We start from the raw sequence: 24,118 nt of genomic DNA, 5'->3' as shown, positions 1-24,118 counted from the left end.
AATTTAACTAAATGAAATTCAATTGTTACACAATGTGTTATGAAACGGTCATCATAAGTTAATATTTGAACACCCATAAATATGCAGGCTCAGAGCCGTTTTCACTCGCTGGGTCGTTTCTACAAGAGGTTCATTATCCAGCACAATGAAATGTCTGTGACAGTTAGTCAGTTAGTTAGTTAGTCTAACAATCTGATCATCCCGTCGGTGCCCTCCGTGAACAGCAAACCCCCCGCTAAGAGGCTAATGACCGAGGCGCATAATCCCCCTCAAAACAAGCACAAAGATGCTAATTGAATCTCTCTATAAATAGGCTTGACTTCTGCTGCTCCTCCTTTACTAGAAGATGTCACATTAAGAAGACCTACAGAGAATTCGTCCTACCGAGAATCCAGTCGCTCCGTTATATAACCGGTCAGCTATATAGTCATTCATATAGTCGTTCAGACCGTTGGTTGTCCGTTACTCACACTGAAATGCCGTTGATTTAAACAGGCGCGCGAATTTTCAAATTAGACAAACCTACAGCCATGTTTCCTCTGCCGATGTTTACACCTGAGCAGGTGGCCCGAGTGTGTGAGAATCTGGAGGAAACCGGAGATATCGAGCGCCTGGGCCGGTTTCTCTGGTCTCTGCCAGCCGCCGTGCCCGGTTCCGCCGGAGAGCTGCTCAACCGTCACGAGTCGGTGATGCGCGCACGGGCTCTTGTCGCGTTCCATGGCGGGAATTTCGAGGCGCTCTATCAGATCTTGCAGAGTCACCGGTTTACCCGCGAATCTCACGCTAAACTGCAGGACCTGTGGCTGGACGCGCATTACCGGGAGGCGGAGCGCCTGAGGGGCAGACCACTCGGCCCGGTTGAGAAGTACCGCATCCGTAAGAAGTTTCCCCTGCCAAGGACAATCTGGGATGGTGAGCAGAAGACACACTGCTTTAAGGTGAGACCAAGAAAGTACTGAAACTACATTTGAAGTAGTAAAACTTAAGGAAAAGATCCAAATCCTGTCATTTGGGGTAGGGGATCTTTTTAAATATAGTGATACATGTACACTGTAAAAAAGTTTTAGTTGAATTAACTTACATCAATCAAACTGACTGAAAATATTAAAGGGATAGTTCACCTAAAAATGAAAGGTTCAGTATAATAACTATTTCAGTTTCTTGATTCTTCACACAAAATAATGCATTTTGAACAGTGTTACAAACCAGTTACCATTGACTTCCATATAGGAAAATGTAAGTCAATGGTTAAAGGCATATCAAAATAGTATTTTTTGTTCAAGAGAAGAAAGTCAAAGCAGAAAAAGGTAAAGGTTGAGTAAATGACAGAATTTTAGCTGAACTGTCCCTTTTAATGTTTTAGTTGAATCAAATGAACTTTTCTAGTCATTTTAACTTGCATCAATCAAACTGACGAAAATAATAAAGGGATAGTTCACCCAAAAATGAAAAGTTGACTATAATTCACCATTTTCAGGGTCTCCTTATTCTTAACACAAAATAATGTATTTTGAAGAATGCTAGAAACCGGTTACTATTGGCTTCCCTATTGGAAAAAGAAATCCTGTAAGTCAATGGTTGTAGGGATATCAAAATATCGTCTTTTACTGTTCAACAGAAGAAAGTCAAAGCAGATTTGTAAAGGGTGAGTAAATGACAGAATTTTAGCTGAACTGTCCCTTTAAAAGTTTTAGTTGAATCAAATGAACTTTTCTAGTTGAATCAACTTACATCAATCAAACTGACAAAAATAATAAAGGGATAGTTCACCCAAAAATGAAAAGTTGACTATAATTCACCATTCACTATACTTCAGTTTGTTTCTTAACACAAAATAATGTATGTTTAGAAGAATTGTACAAACCGGTTACCATTGACTTCCATAGAACAGGAAAAAACGAATCCTGTGTAAGTCAATGGTTGTAGGGATATCAAAATATCGTCTTTTACTGTTCAACAGAAGAAAGTCAAAGCAGATTTGTAAAGGTTGAGTAAATGACAGAATTTTGGCTGAACTGTCCCTTTAAAAGTTTTAGTTGAATCAAATGAACTTTTCTAGTAGTTTCAACTTACATCAATCAAACTGACAAAAATAATAAAGGGACAGTTCGCGCAAAAATGAAAAGTTGACTATAATTCACCATTTCAGAGTTTCTTCATTCTTAACACAAAATAATGTATTTAAAAAATATTACAAACGGTTACCATTGACTTTCATATAGAATAAAATATAAGTCAATGTTTACAGGGAAATCAAAATATCGTCTTTTTCTGCTCAACAGAAGAAAGTCAATGCAGATTTGTAAAAAGCAAAGCGTAAGCAAATGACAGAATTTTAGCTGAACTGTCCCTTTTAATGTTTTAGTTGAATCAAATTAACTTTTCTAGTCATTTCAACTTACATCAATCAAACTGACAAAAATAATAAAGAGATAGTTCACCCAAAAATTTAAAGTTGACTATAATTCACTATTCACTATATTTCACAGTTTGTTTCTTAACACAAAATAATGTATGTTTAGAAGAATTTTACAAACCGGTTACCATTGACTTCCATAGAACAGGAAAAAATGAATCCTATGGAAGTCAATGGTTGTAGGGATATCAAAATATCTTCTTTTTCTAGAAAAACAAACAAAAAGCGCTCAGGGGTAACTCAGATATTTGATCGGTGCTCTTTGGGTGCGGGATTCATTGTAGAGATGTTTGAATGAGTCATGTGACCTCAGTACTCTAAAGAGACTCTAAACGCACCTGATCGCCGTTTACCCTGATGAAGGCAGATCTCTGCCGAAACGCGTAGGTTTCTTTTAAGATTAAGCCATGTGAATAAAGGCTTTTTAAATTTCCCACATATTCCGAGTGCCTTGGACTAATTTCTGTTTTTTTTTTTTTGCTTTTATTTTAACAAAACCAAACAGAACAGAACAACGACCACAGTTTACAACCAACAAATTTCTCAACATCACAGCACATAATAAACATAAAAAAAGACAAAAATACAAAGTAATAATGATAATAGAAGAATACATCAATTAACCAAGGTTCATGGTGATCTAAGGTTTTGCAACCTGAAATCCTGGGACCTACATATTCAAGGAAAGGAGTCCAGATCTGATAAAAAGTATCACTTTTTCCCTTTGACCAGTGGGTAAAATATTCCAATGACATAAGATCAAATATTACCTTATGCCATTCTGATACTGTTGGTGGTTTATCAGATATCCATTTTAGAAAAATACACTTACGGGCAGCATAGGTAAGAAAGTTAAACAACTTCCTGTTTCTTGCACTTTTCAAATTATTATCAGTAAGACCTAACAAAAAATTAAGAGAATCGAACTTACATCTTGTATTAAATATAAGACTTAATCTCCTACAAATCTGCACCCAATAGCCTTTGATATATATACAGTTCCAAATACAATGTATAAAATCACCTTCTTCAACTTTGCACTTTAAACAGAATGGAGAATAATTTGAATTAAACGTATGTCTACGTGATGGGGTAAATGGAGAATAATTTGAATTAAACTTATGTCTACGTGATGGGGTAAATGGAGAATAATTTGAATTAAACTCATGTCTACGTGATGGGGTAAATGGAGAATAATTTGAATTAAACTTATGTCTACGTGATGGGGTAAATGGAGAATAATTTGAATTAAACTTATGTCTACGTGATGGGGTAAATGGAGAATAATTTGAATTAAACTTATGTCTACGTGATGGGGTAATTTGGACACGATGTAAAGTTTGAACTGTTGTTCTTTAGTTCTATGACAGATTGATATACTGCCAGCACACTGCCAAATGTGTGTCCAAGTGTCTGGATCGATTGAACATCCCAGATCTTTCTGCCAAATATCTAGTGTTGTCTCATTATTAACTTTTGCTCCTAGCAGCAAAGCTTCATAACAACGCTTTATTAGTGATTTCGATCTATTATCGAGGAGCACCTTTTCTATCTTGGACTAATTTCTGTTGATATCTTCTTTTTCTGTTAAATAAAAGAGGGTCAAAGCAGATTTGTAAAATGTAAAGGGTGAGTAAATGATGAAATTCGGGCGAACTGTTTTGTAAATGTTTTAGTTCAATCAAACGTTTATGGCCATCTCAACATCAATCAAATTGACTAAAAACTTAAGTTAAACTATAACTATAATTACTTAGTTTTCTACAACTGTTATTTAGTTGAAACCCAATTAACTTATTAAAATAACTGTGGTAAACTTTGGACAAACCACAATGTTGTAGTAAATTTTTAAAATTCTTTTTCAAGAGTTCACACTTAGCTGATGATCAATTATAAGCTTGTTTGGCATGCTGTCCCGGGAGAGAGCCCTGAACTCATAAGATCCTCGAGCCCGGGGCTCACTCCCGTTGCAAGGCGAGAGGGGAGTTTGAGCTCAGGTAGATCTCGAGAACTCCCCCGCTGTAATAACCAATGAACAGCCAGTGATTGCTCTTGAGAGATAACCATTTACTAGGAGCATGTCTATAGTGCCGGTTTGGATTAGTCAATTAACTTATGTTGCATGTTTTTTGGGCGGTGGGAGGAAACCGGGGAACCCGGGGGAAACCCACGTGAGCACGGGGAGAAAATGCAAACTCCGCACAGAAATTTCTGCTGGTTTGGTAAAGCCTAGAACCAGTGATGTTCTTGCAACAGTGCTAAGCACTGGGCCACCGTGTCACCCATCTAGGAAGAAGGAGGAGTAGGGGTGGATGGGGGGATTCTTCAAAACGAAGATAGCGGTGGTACGTAACCCAGGGTATTTGTAGTAGCTTAGGAGTCGTCTGATTGGTGCATTGAGAATTGGAAAATGCGGATCCAGCCGCTAGCAATCATAAGCACGTGATCCTCTCGAAATTTGTTTATAACTAAACTTCACTTATAGCCCAATTTTAACCCAGTGGTTGGGTCCATCCAGCATATATGACCATGGACCACAAAACCAGCTATAAGTGTAAACATGCTGCATTATCTGAAAGCTGAATAAATAAGCTTTATTAAAGGAGGTAAAAACTTGTGGGCTCATAAAAATCTAAATATTGAGAAAATCCCTATTAAAGTTGTCTAAATTCTTAGCCATGCATATAAATTAGGCGTATTACTTAAAAATGAGCCTTGATATATTTAGGAAATTTACTAAATGTCTTAACGGAATAGGCCTCTTATCAAAAAAATATTTGCCATAAAAGAAAAATGGATGATTTTGGCCCTCACAATTTATATTTGGCTATTGCAACAAGACAAGACCAGAGTTGTGCTCCAGGATCACATATTTTACCAAAAGTGTACACTATCAACACTAGTAAGTACTTTTAAGGTGTTATTTTGCACCATTTGGGTCCAAAACAATGGGTAACACTTTAATGTAAGGTAGTGTTTCTCAACTACAGTCCTGTAGTACCACCAGCTCTGCTCATTTTTCATGTCTCCTTAACCAAACACAGCTGATTCAGATCATCAGCTCATTAGCAGAGAGTGAAAAACCTGTAACGGGTGTAACAGACGAGAGAGACATCCAAAACATGCAGTGTTGGTGGGAACACTGGAAACACAGTGTTGGTTGTAAGGCATCCTTTTTTTGTTCCATGTACTAACTAAAGTTACAGATAATCATGCATAATTACATGCAGCTAAACTTAACCTACATTCTAACCCAACTATATATTAAGGACATGTAATTAATTAATTTTTCTGCAGGAGTTAATTTAATTGTACACTGTATACAAAGACACCTACTGTAATAGTTTTAAGTGTACATTTATAAAGATACTACAGCGGCAACTTTTAACATTTTACCATAAAAAGTTATTGTAGGAAGGATAATCAAGTTTGATTAATTCATTTCCACATATTTGTGACATTTAAAATGCTTAAAAACAGTCATGAAAATACACAAACACAAGCTGTCTATGATTTTCCTGCAATTTCTGCTCCAATTCCAAGTATTTCAGTGGAATATTTAGATCCCATTAGCACAAAATATATTTGTAGACATAACAAGCACTGATTCATGAAACTTTAGGACGGTTTTGAAGAACAAAACAAACATAAATACAAAGTCAAAATATGCCCAAATTTGATTAACTTTTAAACTGTATATTAATCTAACACAGTTTTGGTTGTAAAATGTTTTTACCACATCTAAAATAGTGCTTTCATACATAAAATGTTTGACGAAAGTTAATTATAATAAAAAATTATTCAAATTATAACATGCATAAGGCATAATTATAAGGCAAAAATGTGAAACTGTCATATTAAGTCATATTTTGAGACGAAAAGTAAATACTCACAGCATTAAAGTCACATATTACACGTTAATATTTGTAATTTAGTGAAGAAAAATACTAAAGTGATTTATAGTAGTGTTTTTGGAGCATAATATACTACAGTAAAGCACTTCTTGCTTAAAGGGATAGTTCACCAAACAAAATAAAAGTCTGTCTTTATTTAATTAATGATTTATTTATTCCACACTTGTTTCTTCTTTCTGTTGAACACAGAGCAATAAATAGTGAAGAATGCAGGAAAAAAACAATGGTATATTTTCCTGCAATGGAAGTAAATGACTACCGGTTTCAAACATGTGTTCAATAGCATAAGGAAGCTCAATATATGGTAAATGACTGCTTCCAACATTCTTCAAAGTATCTTCTTTTGTGTTTAACAGCATAGAGAAACTCAATATACAATTCCTCTTTAATTCTATAGTGCTTTTCACGATGTAGATTGTACCAAAGCAGTGAATAAATGTAAATGTGCGGGTCCAAAATGTAATTTAATGCGATCTAATTCAGTTTAGTGGATTGTAGAGTGGACTGACAATGTAAAAATGTCAAACTAAACGGACAGTACACACAAACGTCTTTGTTTACTCACCCTTCACTGGTTTAAAACATTGAGTTTGACCTTCTTTCTTCTATTGAACACAAAAGAAGATATTTTGATGAATGCTGGTAAATGACGGTTTCCAACATTCTTCAAAGTATCTTCTTTTGTGTTCAATAGCATAAAGAAGCTCAATATACAATTCATCTTTATTTCTATAAAGCTTTTCACGATGTAGATTGTACCAAAGCAGTGAATAAATGTAAATGTGTGGGTCAAAACGTTATATAATGCAATCTAAATCAGTTTAGTGGATTGCAGAGGGATCTGACAACATGAAAAAAGTCTAATTAAATGGACAGTACAGCCAAACGTCTTCGTTTACTCACCCTTCACTGGTTCAAAACATTGAGTTTGACCTTCTTTCTTCTATTGAACACAAAAGAAGATATTTTGAGGAATGCTGGTAAATGACTGCTTCCAACATTCTTCAAAGTATCTTCTTTCACGAGTTCACACTTGCAACAGTTTCAGAATAAAGCGTATTTGGCGTGCTGTCCGGGGAGAGGGCTCTGAGCTCGGGGAAGACACCTAAACTCGAGTCATTCCTCTTATCAGGAAACAAAGAGGAATAGGGATTCGAGCGAAGTATCTAGCCCGGCCCCAGAACGCTCCCCCCCGGGATAGTAATGCTTAAGAGGTGAGGTGACGGGGTGGTGGAGGGATGCTAAAGTCGTAAGATGCTGCAGGTAAGACAGCTTTGGTATATATAGGGGTTTGGTCAAGAACTGATTGGATAATAGAATAATTGTCAATGACGTATTTGATACTGAAACTTCTGCGCGTGCTCCTCCCGAAATTTGTTTATCAAACATCACTTTGTGTTCAATAGCATAAGGAAGCTCAATATACAATTCATATTTATTACTAGAGTGATTTTCATGATGTAGATTGTGTCAAAGCAGTGAATAAATGTAAATGTGTGGGTCAAAAATGTAATTTAATTCAATCTAATTCAGTTTAGTGGATTGTAGAGTCAACTGACAACATGAAAAATATCAAATTAAAGGGAAAGTACACCCAAACGTCTTTATTTACTCACCCTTCACTTGTTTAAAACATAGAGTTTCTTTCTTCTGTCAAACACAAAAGAAGATATTTTGATGAATACTGGTAAATGACTGCTTCCAACATTCTTCAAAGTATCTTCTTTTGAGTTCATTAGCATAAAGAAGCTCAATATACAATTAATCTTTATTACTAGAGTGATTTTCAGGATGTAGATTGTGTCAAAGCAGTAAATGTGGGGGTGAAAATGGAAGAAAATGGGAGAATCTCTATTTAGTTCTACTCAATTTTCTCAACACAAATGGATTGGTAACTTAATCATTGTAACAAATTGAAGTGGATTGAGCATGAAACAATTAAGTGGCCCCCCCCCAAAAAACGTAAGAATTAAACATTTTAAATAAGTAGCTTGAACAAGCAGTCTTTTTATTTTGAGTGCGACTACATCAGATTAGCAACAAACTCATTTAGAGCGTCTGGTCAAGCAGAAGCCCCTCTGGAAGCCGCAGCTACATTTTCCCTTCCTAAATAGTATATTTACGCATTCGCAGTGCAAACAAATAGAGCCTTAATTACACTTCATTCTCAGTGCAACAATGTCAACACGGCATGCGATGATAGCATGCGGAGCTCCTCAATACGCCCTCATTGTGTCAATGCACAAGCTTTTACTCCACATGGAGACGTCGCTGACCGTCTGCTTGGGTTTAAGCCTCTTGAGCTGATGGACCACCTGTGGCATTAAGCTGTCTTTTCCGCACAGATGACTTTCTACCTTTTCACCGTGTTCCAGACACTAGATTAACCAGCAGCTCAAGCCCTCATCACTGTAACGAGACTGTAATTGTTTGCGCAGAGCCGACCGATGTGAATTGTGCAATGGAAAGTGGATTGTAGAGTGGGCTGGCAACGTGAAAAAAAAAAAAAGATCCAAACATGAAATCTCTGTCATTAATAATTCATCCTTCACTTGTTCAAAACGTTGAGTTTGAACCCAAAAGAAGATATTTTGAAGAATGCAGGATGCCATATTTTTCATCTTACTTTGCACATATTAATACATGTGAATGTTAGAGTAATATTTGAAAGGACAGTATTTTTTCTTAAATATCTTCTGTTGTGTTCAAACATGTTAAGTTTAAGTTTCTCTCTTCTGTGAACTCGAAAGAAGATATTTTGAGGAATGCTTAGTTGATGGTTTCCGTATTATTTTTTCTTTGGTATTTTCCCAGTATTTTTCTTTCTTTTTGTGTACAACAGGAGATAGAATCTCATAGGTAGGGCCAGATGGAATCTGCGGACATTGCTATTTCCGCGCAGAATTTTGTTAAAAATTTGCGGATTCATGCGAAAGGATTTTGAGAGTATCATAGTTAAAACCTTAATATATGAAATAAAAAGTAATACATTTTTAACTTAAATGTTTACAATGCAAATCCAAATAGATCCACTTTATTTGGTAAACAAAGCAAGTCTCTCATATAATATCTCTACTAAAAGACAGAAAATATTACTTTATAAACTATATTATAAATAAATCATATGAATATTTTCATATTAGTCAATAATATTACTGAAATTAATTTAAAAACAGAATAAATATAAATGTACACACATTTACACAAGTAAATGAACAGAATTAATCATGGGCTAAAATATGCATAATTCTGCGCACGCAGATTTCGTGTGGGCCTACTTATAGGTTTAAAACTGCATGAAGGGGGACAAAGTAGTTTTTGGGTGAACTATCCCTTTAAGAGGTGTGATTTTTAAAAATAGCTTTTTAGAATGTGTTCCATTTTGGTTTCTATTGGCAACAAGCTTCAATTAAGAAGAGTGGCTGATTTGAATTTTTGGTATTAGAGATGTGATAGAAAGTGGGTATAAGACCAGACAAGAAGCACTGCATTAAAGTCCATTTTTTCCCGCAATGTCTTTATAAAAGGACAGTGTATTTTACTCCAGTATTTCAATGGAGTTTCAGCGCTCGCCTGTTGATCCTCACGGACACTATCCGTTACACGGTCTTTCATCTCGTTTCACACTTGAACAACTAAATGAATGCTTGAGTCTATTTAACTGAATGTATTAGAATTAACATAGCAACATCGATGCTGTAAAATGAACCTGATGAATTGAAAATAGTCACATTAATTGTTCATCGGAAGTTTATCATTGGCTGAAAAACACTAGCTGTGCAATATACCCCAGTTTGGAGTTAATTTCACCTTGTCAAAGGGTCTTAAGTTGTACAGGTAATTTTTGCAAATGATAAAACATTGCATGGGTCAAAATGAACGATTTTTATTTATGCCCAGGAACATTATCATATTAAATAAAGATGATCCACGAAGATATTTACGTTGGTCACATTTATTACATTTTTCATAACAAAATTAATAAACAGAAGTATTAAAGGGCACTTATGATGAAAACCATTTATTTTAAGCTGTTTGGACAGAACTGTGTGTAGGTATAGTGTGTCCACAGTCATATTGGGGTGATATAAAGACAATAAGTCTCTTTTTAAAAATTTCCTGGCGTTAAAATAGGATCCAATTCACTCCCATTATGAGGCCGACCGCAACTTGACGTAGGAGTGTGGTTTCCCCGCCCACCGAATTGATTGACAGCTACGTATTACATGTCTCTGTAGTAACGCGTATAATCATATCAACAAGACAGGACGTGCTCAAAGCAACTGCAATCTGTTCAGCTCGCTGTGATCATCTATCATCATCAAATGTGATTAAGAGTGAGTTTTACAAGTTTAAAATGTTTAAAACAGAGCATGTGAGTAATGAATTACAGAGATTTACTTCATCAGCACAGCTGCATGTCAGGACAATTATAAAAGAAGGCGCTTTAATCCAAGTTTGTGGACGTTAAATCAGGTTTATTTTGTACATTAATATAACGGATATCCATACATCAGCGTATATTAGCGTGTATCCTGTCACATTTGCGTGCAAAAACAGTGCAAAGCTAAACGCGCGCTCTGTCTGTCTCCTGCAGTTATAGCTTTTTAGTACTTTACAAACTGTTCCATTTTGGTTTCCATGGCGACAGCATTAGTTAAAGTTGCTATCACACTACAGTTTAAGAATGCAAAATTCAGTTTTACAGTGCTGAATGGAATGGGTTAAAACAAAAGTGCAGCATGATGTAACAACAACAATAACAAACCCATTAGAAATAGGAAAATAATATGTTATGATAAACACTTAAAACATCATGTTGGCGCTAATAGCCTAGTGGTTAGTGCGTTGACACATAGCACCAAGGTGCTTGCGGCGACCCGAGTTCAATTCCCGGCTCGAGGTCCTTTGCCGATCCCTCCCCTACCGCTGCTACCCACACTTTCCTGTCTATACAGACAAAGTAGAGTAATATAATGAGAAAATGTCAGTTTGCAACATTAAGCAGTATAACAAGCTGTTTTTAACCTCTAAAAATGAATGGAAGTGAATGAGACCGGAAGTCTTGAGCCAAAATGATTCAAATGGCTGCGACCACTCGTACGTGGTGAATAAGGTAAATAACAGTAAATAAAATAGTTGTCATGCCAACGTTCTACTATAAACAAAACCTTGCAGCGGTTGCCCCGCCTCCAAGCTCTTCTGATTGATCCACTGCTATGGTACTGACAGTGATGAGCTGCACTGCGTGTGAAGGTTTAAGATCTTTCAACTTGGCATGGTGTCTAAAAAATGCGCACATCAAAAGATGCGAGACACAAGCATAACAGTCAAACTCGTCCCTCCAGCATGAACATATGAAACAATATGAAAACAATAGAAAAGTAGCACATTGGAGCAGAAAAAGGAATTGTGTGTGAACTGACCGTTAATTCTGTACACTGTAATAAAAATCTTTGTTGCAGATATATATATATATATTGCATGAATACCAGCTTGCGTGACTTAAAATTAAGTTAGAACATGATTAACTTAATTTAATTAAGTTACAATGAACTAACAACACATTTATCAGGGGTCGCCACAGCGGAATGAACCGCCAACTTATCCAGCATATGTTTTACACAGTGAATGCCACACCAACACGAGGAGAACATGCAAACTCCTCATAGAAATGCCAACTGATCCAGCCGGGACTCGAACCAGCAACTTTCCTGCTGTGAAGGCCACAGTGCTAACCACTGAGCCACCATGTCACCCCCAAAAATACAATTATTTACGTATAAATATAAGTTAAAGTCCTTTTTTTTAAGTTGATCCAACAATCGACCGTTTCTCATTGTACATGACAGCTGCTGGGTCACTTTACAGTAGTTACTGGCGCAGGAAATGAAGCTTAATCACTGAGCAGCCAGATTACTGTAGCAGACTGTAAACGAGATGAGACGGTCAGCGGTAAAGTAGGCATACGATCGCCAGCGCCTTAACACACAAACCAGGATTGACTTCTGAAGCCCAGCGTTAAGCCTCATAACAGATCCTGTCCTTCTTAACTTGTGCTTTCAAGGACATCGCCATGGACATATCAAGTGCACAACTCCACACAGCAATACGTCAGCACTATATTGCGAATTTCAGTGCAGTAAATAACGCTTATTTAGATGCTACTCTTCTGTTTAGTTTTTACATTTATTTTGTATTGTCATGAGACGATTCATTTGAGCAGCAACATAAAGATAATGCTATAATCCTTCTTGAGTTGTCGTTTAAAAGGACTTGTAACAACGATATATTTAGGCTATTGTAGTTCTGAAAATATGCAGTAAGATATAAACAGACTAAAAGAAATTGCCGAATTTTTCAGAAGGGTTTACTTTAATTCACTAGAAATACATTAAACTGACCCAAAAATACAGTAAAGACTCTCTGTAAAAATTATATGACAAAAAGTCATATCTTATCTTAATCAGTTAATCAGATTTTGACAAAAATACATTAGTTATACAAAGTATTTTACTTAAAAGTGCTGTATGTATTTTTATTTTTATTTTCTAAAGCATAAAAATACCATAATATGTTTGCAGCTATTTAAGAAATGTTGGAAACAGTTGTATTTGTATTGCTTGGGTTGATATTAACCAAACTTCTCTTTAGTGTGATACGCCTGGCATACTAATGAAGCATTTTTGCAGAAGCAGATGAAGCTGATAGAAATGCAAAGGCCTGATTGTCTAAAATTAACTTTGCAGCTAAACTTCCTGTGAGCAGAGATGGGTTGAAAATGAACACGGAATATTTGCAGTTGAGAAAGTATTATGCTTTTAACGTTGTGCGGAGAATTCGTAGAAAAAGAGGACGTATGTATGGGTGCGGCCAAAGGAGGACTGGAGAATGATTGACAGGTGACTAATTCCACTAAACTCCACTTGTTAATATCAGCTGTGTATAAAAGCTGGAGTCAGGAAATGAAAATTGTCGCGCACCTCGTGAATGTAATTCTTGCATTGGATTGGGGATTACCAGTATTCTGTGAATCAAATTATTCATTTGTATCCAGTAAATTACTAATAATTTTGACATTGAAGAAAACCTTCTACTGACCTTTTTTATTGAACACGCATGGAATTTGCTAGATATTCCTACAGAAGCATCCTAAGTGAACATGTTTATCTGAAAAACAATGCTGAAATCAGATATTCTGCTTTGAAAATGTGAATTACGTGCCAGAATGTCTGTCTTTGTGGTTCTTTAAACCCGGCCAATGCCAATTATATTTCAGCAGCCCGGGTTGCCCTGGTGGAAAACAGCGAATTTAATTTATTAAGTCAGGAAGGCTCTCAAAGCATGCATCCGTGACTCAAATGCGACCTCCAGTGGACAGTAGCAGACTCCGGAATGTGAGTTTCACATGAGGATATTAATTAGCAAATACTATAAATATTATGAACGTAAACATTAGGTGAGCAGAATACATTGTAACCCTATGTCCAAACAACACGCTACTGTGACGAGATTTGCTGTGATAAGCAATTTGGCTGTTTCCACCAGAAGAAACACAACAGAATTTAAATACAGCCATTCAGAAGCACAGAATAGTGCACTCACTGCACTCCAGCGAAAGTAAGGTTTATAATCTAATGAATACATATTAAACCTCTTTAACATTATTAAATGTAGATGCTGAATCACTGATATGTGTTGGTTTGCACTGAATCTCAGTTCTAAAGTTCAATCTGAAACAGTTTATTTTATGTTCAAGATCTGAGGTGAACTATCTGCTGCTGCTGTCAGTAGTACAGCATTAAATGTCACGTAAAAAGGCATTTAAACTAACATTATTAGCATTTAACACTGAATAAAGCACATGAGCTGTACCTGAGGTGATCATTGTTAGTTTTATCTTGTTCAGTTGTAAGAAATAGAAGTCATTTCTAAAATATACATTTCAGGTGTTGGTTAGGACAAAAACTATTTCTTCTATCGTGTGCTGTTGCATTAATATAGAACACCACTTAAATCAGCCTTAAATCAGTTTTTGGACTCGATAGTCAGGCACGCTGTTGATGTCGTCAATCTGGCAACCTGCGCAACATACCTGTTTTGAAGCAGGCATGCAATACCTAGTTCAACCACTGGGTGTCAAACTTACATACTGCACCTTTAATATGTTTAGTCGGTTTGACTTGTAAGTTGACAAGACTAGAAAAGTTTCTTTGATTCAACTTAAAATTTCTAGAATTTTCCCCCAGAGCATTTATGATGTTACAAATGATTTCTATTGCAAACAAACAGTTGTTTTGAACTCAAAATATCCTTAAAACCAAAATGTTAATAATTTTTTATCATCTATAATAATCAGACACATTTCTTAATCATCATATCAGCATTTTTGAATGACATAATGAGTAATAATGCTGAAATCCAGCTTTGAATTACAGGAATAAACTACATTTAAATGATACTCAAACAGAAAACGACTGATTCATATTTCAGAGTGTTGTTAAATCAGCACTCTCAGATTATTTCTGTGTTTCTGAGTGAAAAGAGAGTCTCCAGAAACAAAACAAAGTGAAGTTTATTGATAAACTAATTTCGAGAGGATCACATGCTTATGATTGACCACAGCTGGTCCTGTACTAGCTATCACATGATTCACCAATCAGATGATTCCCAACTCACCATAAATAAGCTGAGTTTTCATACTTCAGTCATCTTCATTTTGAAGAACCCCCCCTTCCACCCCTATTCCTTCTCCCTTTTCCTAGATGAGGCAGCACGGCGGCCCAGTGGTTAACACTGCTGCCTCACAGCAAGAATGCCACTGGTTTAAGTCCTTACTAGGCCATGTTTCTGTGCAGAGTTTACATGTTCTCACCGTGCTCGCGTGGGTTCCCCCCAGGTTCTCCGGCTTCCTCCCATGGTCTATAGGCATGTGACATAAGTGAATTGTATATAACAAATTGGCTCCGCAGAGCTCTTAGTCAGCAGTATATCTCTCCATAGCAATCTCTAATTTTTCATTAGCCATAAATTAGCAGGGGAGTTCTTGAGGTCTACCTGAGCTCAAACTCCCCTCTCGCCCGGCAATCGGGAGGGAGCCCCGGGCTCGAGGATCTTCCGAGCTCAAGGCTCTCTCTCGGGACAGCATGCCAAACACGCTTTATAATCAATCATCAGCTAAGTGTGAACTCTTGAAGTAACACCGACCTCAAACCCTGAGGGAATGATGTTTTTTTGTGCTGAGTAGACTGTAAAAAATGTTGGGTTCCACACAATTCGTTCATGTTGTCCAAACACAAATCAATTCAGTTGCAAATGTAAGTGAATTGAACATAAAACAATTAAGTTGTCCCCAAAAAAATCTCAAGAATTGTTGTTTTGTTGTTTTCAGGAGAGAACCCGCAGTCTGCTGAGGGAATGGTACCTGCAGGACCCTTATCCAAACCCATCCAGAAAGCGTCATCTGGCTCAGGCCACTGGCCTCACTCCCACACAGGTGGGCAACTGGTTCAAGAACAGGAGACAGCGGGACAGAGCGGCGTCTGCCAAAAACAGGTACACAACAGAAACACATACTGCACGATAAGCCCAAAACCTGTTGCATCCAGAACTGGTACTGCTCTCAGACATTTCAGTTAATCAGTCGGACTCGGGTTTCGATCCAATTAAAGAGGTTTACTAGATTCTCATGCAGTATAACAATAAAGTCAGATCAAAAACTGTGTTGCTTCATCTTTCTGTCTTTGACTTTCGCATCTCGTAATATAACTTTAAACAGTCCAGTAAAGGCGGAACAAACCATCACCATCAACAGAGTAGGGGTGAAATTAGCGAATATACATAATTAAACATATCAACATGAGTGAACTGTACATGAATTGGAGCACTATTAATAAGTTATATTTAATCAAATGATGGCTCTTACAGGCACGATACACTTTGTTCAGCCAGATGTCTTTCATTGCTCAATTGGTGTTAATGACAGCTAAAATTTGTTAGTTAAAATGTTAGTTTAAAATGTTATGTTAGGTAAATATTAATATTCATTCATTCAATCATTTTTCTTTGGGGTCACCACAGCGGAATGAACCGCCAACGTATTCAGCATATGTTTTACACAGCGGATGCCCTTCCAGGAATAGTTGTTTCCCAGTACTGGGTTGCGGCTGGAAGGGCATTCGCTGTGTAAATCATGTTAGATAAGTCGGTGGTTCATTCCGCTGTGGTGACCCCATAAAAACGTTACTTAAAAGAGTAGTGCACATTACTATATTCTCATATATTATGACTTTTTAGCATATTAGGATATTTCAGTGTTTTATATATTAAAAAGTTCATTGGTTTTTCTCAAAATGTGCTTCAAATGAAGAAAAAGGAAGGTTATTTTTAGAATTAATCACTGAAGTGTTTAAACACATGCCATCATTGTCTAAAAAAATACTTAAAAAAAAAAAAGTACCAATTCTCACTATTAACTAGTGACTTATTACCTGATTAATATTAAGATATTGGCTGCTTATTAGTAATAAAGTATGATTCATTCTACATCTCTAATCCTACCCAGTACCTAAACCCAAAATACTGCCTTAATAACTATTATTAAGCAGCAGATTAGGAGTTTACTGAGGCAAAATTCGTAGTTAATGGTTTGCTAATAGCAAGAGTTGTATTTTAAAAAATGGGTTGACTTTAAAAGAACACTCCACTTATTTGGAAATAACATTTTGTAACTGTCTCAGAGTTGAGTTTCACAATTTCTGAATCCATTCAGCCGATCTCCGTGTTTGGTCGGAGCACTTTTAGCTTAGCTTAGCATAGATCATTGAATCGGATTAGACCGTTAGCATCTCACAAAAAAAAATGACCAAAGATTTCTGATAATTTTACTATTAAATCTTGATTCTTCTGTATTTACATCATGTACTTAGACCGACAGAAAAAGTAAACGTTACAAACTATTTTCTAGGTTGATATGTCTAGAAACAACACTCTCATTACAGTGTTAAAGAGTAAAATTATCGAAACTCTTATTTGAAATTGAACTTGGCTTAATAAGGGTACTGTTTAACATGTAAAAGGAGTCTGTTTCCAAAAAAGGTGGAGTGTTTCTTTAAATGTCCCGTGAAGTGCTTTAAAATGTGCATTGCTTTATTCCATGTTTGATGTAATCTCAACCGCAACATAAAGAAAGGACGGGCGGGACATAGAGTAGCTCCTCCCCTTTAAAAAAACAGCCAATAGCATTAATTTTTATAATCGCTCCGCCATTGAGAGTGGTTGAGCTTTAGTGCATAAAATGAGAAGCGTCTTGAAGGGGGTGGGGCATGTCAGACATTAGAGAGCTTTTGATTGGTCAGAAGATTTGATGAGAAACTGAAGTATGAGCTGACGTGAATAAAACTGTTGATCCATTTAGGTGGAGGTGACAAACTACACAAGCTTTACATGTTTATATCAGGTTTAAATCTTCTGAATGTGAATTTTGTCACTGTTTTGGAGCACACTAGCTTATAGATATCCTAAAAAGCAAGCAATACTGATAATAACATCTAAAAAACTGACTTCAAATGTATCTGAAGCACATAATGACTGTTTTTCTATCTATTTTCCCCCTCAGACTGCAGCAGGATTCCTCTCTCCTGCCATCTGGAAGTTCTCCTGAATGTTCATCATCGGAGCACAACCCACTCCTGCGGGGCTCCTCCCCTCGCCACCCTGACAGCCCGGAAAACAGCGACTGCAGCTCAGGCCCTCGGGGGACTGGGGCCTCCACACCGGACATCTCGGTCAGCAGCGACAGCGAGTTTGAGTCGTGAACACACAGACACACACACAGACGCTTACTGATGATGCACTTACAGCACAGACTGAGAAATCAGCTGGCGGACTGCTGGAAAAACTCATTTAGGAGAGGAGTTTTCATTGCAAGACTGAACCGTGCACTTGAAAGTGACCAGACTGGACCTCACGTGCCAAAGAAATCTCCTCAGGTTCACTAGCTATGTTTCCATCTGCATAAAATACTGCTCTAGGAGCCCCTATTTTGCATTATAAAAGGTCATATTTTGGTTTTGGGGGTCTCCAACAACATGCTGATATGCGTGGAAGGTCAAAAAAACACTTTCATTGTCTTGTAATCTGCATTTATTTTTACCTAATTATCCCAACGACTCCCATATGATTCGTTCAGTGATTCATTTGTTCCCAAACCTATACAAATATAAAAAGTGTTGTGATTTGGATTTAATAGATCATGTGATGATAAAAATGAGCATGATTGGATGTAATTACTGGATAAAAGCAGCGTTTCCAGCACAAGAAATGTAGTTTTGATCTTTCTGAAATCCCTCAGCCAAAGTCCATCATCACAGTGGTTCAGTATTATTATTATTTTTAGATTATTATGACCTCCAGAACTGTCTTGAGCATCTGTATGCGCTCCCAAAGAACATCTCACGATCACCATATTGCGTTCATTGCATGTCGTCACATTTATTATAGTAAAAAAAGACCACAGTGGCTTCTCCTAATGCACAAAACTACATGTTGCTGTCTGATATTTGTCACCAGTTTATCAGGAAGTGCCGATTTTGTCAATAATATCTGGATGCAGCCTTTGAGATGCAAGCTGAGATTGCATTTCTCAGCGATGCAATGTCAGACACAATGCACTCAATGGAGCTAGTGACGTCACTGTTAGGGGTAGGGTTAGGTGAGCACATTAAAAAGCATTGGATGCAGAAAAAAAGCTCTCAGATTGCACTGCACCGAGTCTACAGCCAGACCTCTCTCGATTTTGTTGTCTTTGACTCGTCAGACGAAAACGCCGCTTTATTCGCAAATGTTTCCTGCGATATTCCAGTTTTGCATATAAATCTAATTCACATCTTTGGATGGAAACATAGCTACTGGCTGCTTTTAATCACATTATTCCTCAGGTGGCACAAACATATCATAATCCAGGACGCATTATGCAAATTTTGTATGCGACGCCATTTGTAGCACTACGCACATCTGCCAGAAGCAGAGAAACGCTCTGGTCTGCATGCTTATAAAGGGAAGTATTGGAAACAGAGGCTAGATGTAACTTGCTGCTGTTGGTTTTCATAAGAATAGAGTGTAGATTAAGCGATTAAGTCTGTTATTTGTTTATTTTTGTGTGTTGTTTTTGTTGATGTTTCCGCTTCCCACTGGAATATAAAGATGTAGTCTGGATGAACATGAATTACAGGGACAGTTCACCCAAGAGTAAACATTAAACCATGTTTTTAAGGAAGATTTAGTAAAGAATGCTGGAAAAAAACAGCCATTGACTTTCATTGTATTTTCTGTTCCTACTATGGATGTCAATTGCTGCTTTTTCATTCTTCTGAATATTTAGTTTTGTCTTCAAGAGAAAAAAGAAAAGTTTAGAGCCGCTTGTATGTGAATAAATGAGGAAATTACCATTTTTGGCATGAACTATCTATTTATTGGGATATTAATGCTGCTTATCTTGAAATATACCATGATTTCTGCGCCACCACACACTGTTATCGAACAGGTTTCCTCAACACTCTAATGTTTTCCAAAAACTTTCCTTTCTGTATATTTCAGCAAATATAGTCTGAAGTCATTTTTATGTGCCTACACTTTGAGGACGACATGGGAACGTCCAGAATTTGTCATTTTCACACCCATATTGCTCACCATTGTCACGTGAAGAACTGGACTGTCTTGTTTTCACTGCGATTTTCAAATAAATGAAATTATTTTTGAAGCAAAAAATGTTTTGGATTCTGTTAAAATCACGCTGGCTTCATTAACACTGCAATAAAAATGAACAATAGAAGTACAATGTTATACCTATGAGTACAAATACACTAAGCTGTACGTTTCATTAGCACTGCCTGACTTATTTCTGTTCATGATATATATTGAGGTTTTAATTCCCAAATTTTAAAGGGGCTCCTGTTTTGTCCATTTTTACAAGTTTTATAAGTCTCCAGAATGTGTCTGTGAAGTTTTATCAATCAGATAATTCATTAAACCCTGCTGAAAATGTCAGTATTTGGGTCAGAGAGAATTTGATCTGTTTTGCGCCTATGACTTTAAATGCAAATGAGCTGATTTTCCCCGCCCACTAAATGCAGGTTTACTCCGCCCAGCTGTCAGATAAACACAGTAAAATGACAGACAACAACCCAGAGAGGATGAAGTATCATATTCAGACTGAACCAGGAAGTTTCTTAATACGTATTTGATGTATTCATAGTGACGGTTATTCAACTTTCCTGCAACGATGAATGAGCCACGCACAAATGCCATTACAAAGTTCACTGTACACACACACACATATGCGCTGTTTTTGCACATATACTCACAGCAGGATTTCCACCATACAAGTAAATATATGGAGTCTGTTGCGTGACTGAAGCGTCCTGGTTTATAGTTGTGTACACTCTGCAGCTGTGCTAATTCTAGCAGTTCTCAATTCAGTTGTTTTATACTGTAGCACAGGGCTATTCACTTGGCGGCCCGCGAGGTATTTTGTTCCGGCCCTCCAAATAGTGTGACCAAGACATCAAAAATAAATTTAGTTCAGTCGAAAGCCGGCTGCTATAGAAGTGACGTGTGTCTGTTCAATACAGCACGAGCTGCAGTTGAAGGCTGCGCGGAGCATGAGTCAAGTGACATTAAGCGAGTGCGCGAGCAGCCGAAAACATTTGGATACTTATTCATAAAGGCTTTTCAACACCGCGCTTTTGTTGCACGGAATAAAACGACTGCAACTAAACAAAGTCACGCCACCGGTGCGCTAGTTTAAAGTTCCGAGCTTATACATCAAGGGTAATACGCTCGCACACTGGATTAACTATAGCAGCGGGCCGTTCACATATCATGTCTTTTTCGCGCGCAAGTTTTTCCAATGTAAGAATATATGACAATATGTGCGTGCAAGCGGAGCGATGTGCTCGCGCCTTCCAGATGCACCGAGTAGAAAACATCTCACGCCGTAGCGGTGAGAGTTGTGTGTGACTTTCAGAGCAATGTAAACAAATGATATGTTATGCATGTATAAACACAGATAATAATAACATTTAATTTAAATACTTAGCTAATACAAAGCTTAAATTTACATTAGACGTGATAACCATGAAACCATGACTATTCTACATACCATACAACCGTACAACCAAAATCTATAATCGTTGCATCTAGAATTGTTATGCAGTTCAAAACAACATATGAATGTGTCTGAATGTAGAAGAAGCCTACTTAAGCAATGCACTGCTTTTGTTGTGCTCTGAAATACAACTTTTGAATATGTTTGTAAAAAAGGGCCACATTGTACAATACAGTGATGTTATGCAGTTTCAAAATACAATATATCAACATTTTAATGTAGAAAAATACATTGTGGGTGTCTTAAAGAGCAAAAATACAACATACGGGCTCTTATATGCTGTTGTCATCAGTCATATTGCAAGTCATGACTCTCCGGCCCCTCATTTGGGATGCTTTTCATGAACTGCCCCCCCATGACAAACTAATTGAATAGCCCTGCTGTAGCAATTTTGGTCTTTTTAAAGTGTACCACTTGTATGGTATACTTAAATGTAGACCCTTTAGAGTTTTAATCGATTTTCTGCATGTATGTAGCTACTTCTAGTCTATAATGACTGAAACTAGCCATATGCAGTTTGTTGATGTTTTTAAAAATGACTGAAGTAGTATACAAAGCCTCCTATAGCCATATAAACTCATTTGTATGGCAAATAAGATATATCAGCCTGACCTCACGAAAAAACGTAAGTATTTTACGTTTTGTCAGTTTAGTGGCTAGTTCAGTCGTATGAAACTGTACGATTTTAAAAAGGAGGCGTGGCACCTAACCCCACCCCTACACCCAACTGTCATTGGGGGATGAGGAAATCGTACAAAATTGTACGAATTAGATCGTACGAATCCATACGAATTAGCCACTAAATCTAAAAGTTAAGAATTGCCGTGAGATTGTGTTGGATATATAGCTTATGTTTCTGTGGCTGGAAGAGCATCTGCTGCATAAAACATATGCCAGTGTAATTGGCGGTTCATTTCGCTGTGACGACCCCTGACAAATCAGGGACTGCGCTGAAGGATAGTCAGTGAGTGAGCTTACATTTCTGTAAAAAATGATATTAGGCAAATAAAATAGGGTGTATTTAATCAATGTGACCTAATTAAATCTGCATATAACGCAGGATTTGAAGATCATATTCATTTAATGAAGACCCATTTAAGTGCTCAAGTGTAAAGGGAAAAGTTTCCTTATTAGATAGCTTTCCGATCAGAGAAAATGCATGAAGTGACCATGTAAACAGCAGTGTAACGCGAGTTACATAATAATATTACTTTTCTAAGTAGCACATTACTTTAAAAAATTAAGCAATAATATTTGAGTTACTTTTTAGTTTAATTAATTAGCTTTTAAAAAAATTAAGAGCTGAATTAAAACTAATGTAGTCACGTTGAATCACACGCTCGAAACTAACAACATAGGCTCATTCTGAAAACGAAGCCCTCTATACATTTCTGGAGATCGTGAATTATGTAGCCAGAAGTACGTATGACTGCATTACGTCTTTAAATTGAATCCTACGGGGTGGTATGACGCCGTTTCTGTTCGTGTTACCAGCTGACCACTTACGTACATGTGGACGGCTTTTCTGCTGTTAACAGTTTGCCCAGTGGCTTGCCGCATATGTCGGTGGACTTGAAACGCAGAGAGGAGCTGACCACAACAACGAGGTTCAAGTCCAGTGAAGATTCCAGAAAGCAGGTAAAACAAAAGGCAAAAAATGAAATAAACAATTAAATAATATGGTGAAATTGTGGTAAAATCTGAAAATGTGGTAAAAACCAGGCTGCCGCTAGGGCTTCTCTTTTTATGGATTGCTTTTGAAAACACTATCGGTTGGGTTTAGGGAAGGGCAGGGTGGGGCAGTTGATCAGTCAGTCAGTCAGTCAGTCAGTCAGTCAGTCAGTTAGTCAGTCAGTCAGTCAGTCAGTCAGTCAGTCAGTTGACAGCGGCCTCTAGTGGGTTTATGTGAGAACAGCAGGCATGAATGGCACTCATCAGAGAAATTTAAGATCTGAAAAATCCTACACAGCGGCCTCTGGTGGATTCGTGGATACAAAAACTGCTAATAAACATTCCTCCTAGGACTTATTTGGCACTTTCCAAAAATGTATATAGGGGTTCGTATTCAGAATGAGCCTGGGTTGGAAACTAAGACGACAGCCAGAGCATTACATTTCTGCAATGGAAGTATTCAAATTATTTTGAATTCATTGAAGAAAATGAAAAGACGATTTTACTTTACTAATTAGACAACAAGCACAACTATAACAAACACATTGCTTCAACTGGCCATTAATCTGTATATGCAACATGTAGAGCTCTGGGCTCAGGACGTTCTCAGAGGATAACATTATCCTACATTATAATTTTAAGATGTGTCTTTTTAAAAGTAAATGAAGGTTTTACAGTGTGTTGTTAGTTGCTAAGCTCCACTATTAATAAAAGCTGAAAAAAACCCTGCTGTTTCTGAATAAGATCAAACCTCAGCCAGGTTAGAACAAGTAACTCAAATGTAACGTAATGCAAAATTAACTAATACTAATTAAAAATTTTTATACCTTTTTGGGGTGTAACTCAATATTGTAATGCATTACTTTCCAAAGTAACTCTCCCCAACATTAGTAAACATGTCCTGAATGTATAATGCAATTCAAACAGCTTCTAAAAGTTGACTTTGCCTGA

At 37.0% G+C, this 24,118-nt stretch overlaps 1 protein-coding gene across 1 annotated transcript; it reads left to right on the top strand.

The window, feature by feature from the left end:
- Positions 1–530: 530 nt before the first annotated feature.
- Positions 531–18,146, top strand: six7 (SIX homeobox 7). The gene is made up of 3 exons (XM_056462659.1): positions 531–938; positions 15,722–15,885; positions 17,948–18,146. Exons 1-3 carry the CDS (start codon positions 531–533, stop codon positions 18,144–18,146), a joined length of 771 nt encoding a protein of 256 aa, XP_056318634.1.
- The last annotated feature ends 5,972 nt before the right edge of the window (positions 18,147–24,118 follow it).

This window comes from Danio aesculapii, chromosome 7 (assembly GCF_903798145.1).
Source record: "Danio aesculapii chromosome 7, fDanAes4.1, whole genome shotgun sequence".
In the NCBI taxonomy this organism is placed as follows: Eukaryota; Metazoa; Chordata; class Actinopteri; order Cypriniformes; family Danionidae; genus Danio; species Danio aesculapii.
This window is presented reverse-complemented; position numbering and strand designations above follow the sequence as displayed.